The 3,277-nt window shown below is 42.8% G+C and overlaps 1 protein-coding gene across 1 annotated transcript in view; it reads left to right on the forward strand.

Annotated features, from left to right (window-relative positions):
• The window catches only part of HUNK (hormonally up-regulated Neu-associated kinase), an 85,079-nt gene extending 82,174 nt beyond the window's left edge, over window positions 1-2,905 (forward strand). The window contains exons 10-11 of the mRNA XM_018573025.1: window positions 479-641; window positions 1,925-2,905. Of these exons, the coding sequence (XP_018428527.1) occupies window positions 479-641; window positions 1,925-2,589 (828 nt within the window). The 3' untranslated portion in view covers window positions 2,590-2,905. The remainder of the gene's footprint in view (window positions 1-478; window positions 642-1,924) is intronic.
• Window positions 2,906-3,277: the final 372 nt, after the last annotated feature.

A 3,277-nucleotide genomic window follows, 5' to 3' on the forward strand; every position in this document is an offset into this window, starting at 1 on the left:
CAAATTGTTGTTTTTCAATTAATAAAAAGTAAAAAGCATCTATAGGAGTTAAACACTGCCTGTAATAATTAAATTACTGTATGGGCAGCAGATGCAAGTGCTAGGCACACAACAATCCGTAGCATTACTTGGCTGCATCATCCAGCATGCTGAACAACTAATTTTGCTTGATGAGAAAAAGAAAGCGTTTGAAACATTTGTGGTTAGCTGAGAGAACAAAACTTTTATCATTTTAGAATCTTACTGTATCTGATCTCATAAAGAGTACTCTGCAATCATTTGGAGAAAGGTGTTTAGAAAGTCATTTTTTGATTACGATCTGCCCGGTTGTGATTGACAGTTCAGGTCACCCCAAGTGAAAGAGGAATTCTGACTTGTTTTCTCCGGCTTATTGCACTTTTCTAAATTTACCAATTTTGTTATGTAAAATGTTCTTCTATGGATCGTTTTTGGTCTGACAGCAAACTGTGATTTTCAGGAACGAAAGTCTAAAGACCCCGAAAAGCGAGGGGAGCATCGCTCTGCTCAGAAGAAGATAGACAAATGCTCTCCGTCCCACAGGCAACCCCCATGTCCAATGATACAAAGTCACAACGGAAAGCCTCCCCTCAAGGAGCGAAAATCCTCCAAGTCTGAGCGAGGTAAAGGTTACTGCCTATGGCTCTGGGATCCTTAGCCAACCTGGGGTGTCATTTTTAGGAATGCCATTCTTGTTACTACCTATATGATCATCTGTCAGGGACGAGATGCATTTAAGAATGAAAATACATTTGTTTTAGAGAGTTTACTTAATATGTCGCCGTGCCCATTTTACCCTTTCGCCATTGCACTGACAGAAGGCTATGATGTGCAAGGGGGGAGGGGCCTGTGCTAGGGCATTGATTCTATATGAAGTAGTCAAATTTTCTAGCTGGTTCAAAGGCACATTGTAAGTAAATAAAAAATAGTTTTGGAAAGTAAAACACTGCATTCAAGAATTTGAAATGTTTGATTCTCCTGGGAGTTGGTGCCCGGGTCCCTGTTCCTGGGAGCTAGCATTATAATTTCCTAGCAAGTACCATAAGATTTCTGCACTTGACTTTATTTTTTAAGCTCAAGCATGCTATTAAATTCCTGCAAGCCTAGGTCATGTCTTATGTAAATACTGCTTTTTTTGGCAATGTTCATTACTCCCAGCACAACATTTGCATTTCAGTTTTTCAGTGGACAACTCATCCATTGTAAACTTTAGGTCCAGTGTGTGTCACATTCTGTGGCTTTCACTGTAGTACTGTGCCAATCTGGCCTTGCACCTTACAAATCGAGGGCTGGACAAGAGAAATCACTTGATTCCCCTACTCATGCTAAAGAGTTTGGATGGAGGAATCTCACTAGCCGATGCCTGCGTCTGTCAGACTAGAGCTGATTGGCTGCAGTCACTCTTCAGCCAAAAATTTTCCATCCGGCTTCTGCGACAAAAGTTTATTGAAAATGGACGTTTGTGTAGATAGTAGGTGCTGACAGGGCTACCCATGGATTGGATTTTGGCCACTCCAGCAGAAAATGTATGGCCAAGTTAAATGTAAAACCAAGCAGGAAGTGTGAGGTTCCATCATAGTACTGCAGTAGGTGTTGGGTGATCTGTGACATATTTAAGCATAGGGTGATTGTAGCCATACCAGTGCACTTGTGATAGCACAGTGAGCACTGTATGTGATACTTTTGAGGGATCTACTGCTTTCACTGGAAGAAGGGAGTGGATCTCTTGATTGATTACCTACAGTACTCAACTGTCTTAACACAATAAAGCCAAGAAAACCCCCCCCAAAAAAAAATTAGTAGGAATAGTAGACATCAACAAGGCTGAAATGTATGAGTTGGTGATAGAAGGGTGTTACATTTTATGTTCAGAAAGATAATATTGACATTTGTTTCCTTATTGCAGAATCCATTGGAGGGTTAAGCCCATTCCATGAAGTCAGGTTTAACAAAACCGGATGTGTCACTTCCTGCTCTTTGGAATACCTGGAAATGCAAAGTCCAGATCCGAGAACACCGAAAATGATGAGACGCCAAGACTCTCACTCCCAGGAGACTGTTAACATGAATATGAATGGTCGCATGAGAGAACCCCACCTCAATGTTGTGCGTTCCTTCGAGTCTGTGAACAGAGAAGACCAGATAGAGTCTTTATCCCCATCTCACCAGTACCGAGTGATCGGTTCACCCATCTCCTTCTCTCCTCGTCACTCCAGCGAAAGAACTCTGTCCCCAATCTTTCAGTTTGACAGCACCACCCCAGTGAAGGCCCATTCCACACTGTCCTCCTTCGCCTACGAGGACAAGAGCAGCCCGTCAAGCTCCGAGTCCATGTCCCCCACTTCCCCCCACTCTCCGTCTTGTAATAACAACGGAAACTTGGGAAGCCCAAACTGTGTCAGGAGCCGGGGCCGATTTCCCATGATGGGCATTGGACAGATGTTGAGGAAGAGGAGCCAAGTGACCTCTCCAAAACCCGAAAACGCCCTGGAATCCAGAATGCCAGCCTTGCATCAAATGAGCCCGGGATATGCCAGTTTCAACTCTAGTGACATGAACGGGTTTTGCTGATGGACATCATTAAAGGACTGCGCTTTTGCCCTGCCTCTGAGGAATCCCCTGACTTCGAGATTGAGAGGAGAATGTTGCTATTCTTGTAAATGTGAATTTTGTAAAATTACAGATTGTATCCATAAAGCTTGATTTGGTTCTACTTTTTTCTCATTGATAAACGATGTCACTTCCTTTGCACTTCCTCGGTATTGATGTCAGTGAGTCTCCAACCTCTACCTGCCTGGTACGGCGTAACTGAAATTCTACAAGGCAACTTTTCCTCGAAGACTACAAAACTGTGTTTTTGTACATCTGCTATGTACTCAAGTGCTACGACCTGCTGTAACTAACTTTATTGAGGTAAACAAGGCTGTGACGAAGTTACACTACCTACCAAGGTACCTACCTGTGTTCCTGACAGGTTGATTTCCTGCACTGACCTTGATACACTTGACTCTGTTGATTTAAAAAGCTGCAGAACTGGAACAACTTTTGCTAGAAGCAGCCATTATAAACAATGGACAGACTCTTATCACAACTCATTGAAGAGTAACAGTGTTTATATTTCATATTGCGTTATCGTTCCATTTATTGTTCCGTCTTTCTATGTGTTCCCTGCACAATGTTTTGTACATACCTGTACGGAGATTACGGGACAAGAGCATGAAAGACACAGGGGTTGCGTTTCTTCACATTAGGGTTCAGC

This window comes from Nanorana parkeri, unplaced genomic scaffold, assembly GCF_000935625.1.
Source record: "Nanorana parkeri isolate BGI_ZX_2015 unplaced genomic scaffold, ASM93562v1 scaffold2210, whole genome shotgun sequence".
NCBI classification, from domain to species: domain Eukaryota; kingdom Metazoa; phylum Chordata; class Amphibia; order Anura; family Dicroglossidae; genus Nanorana; species Nanorana parkeri.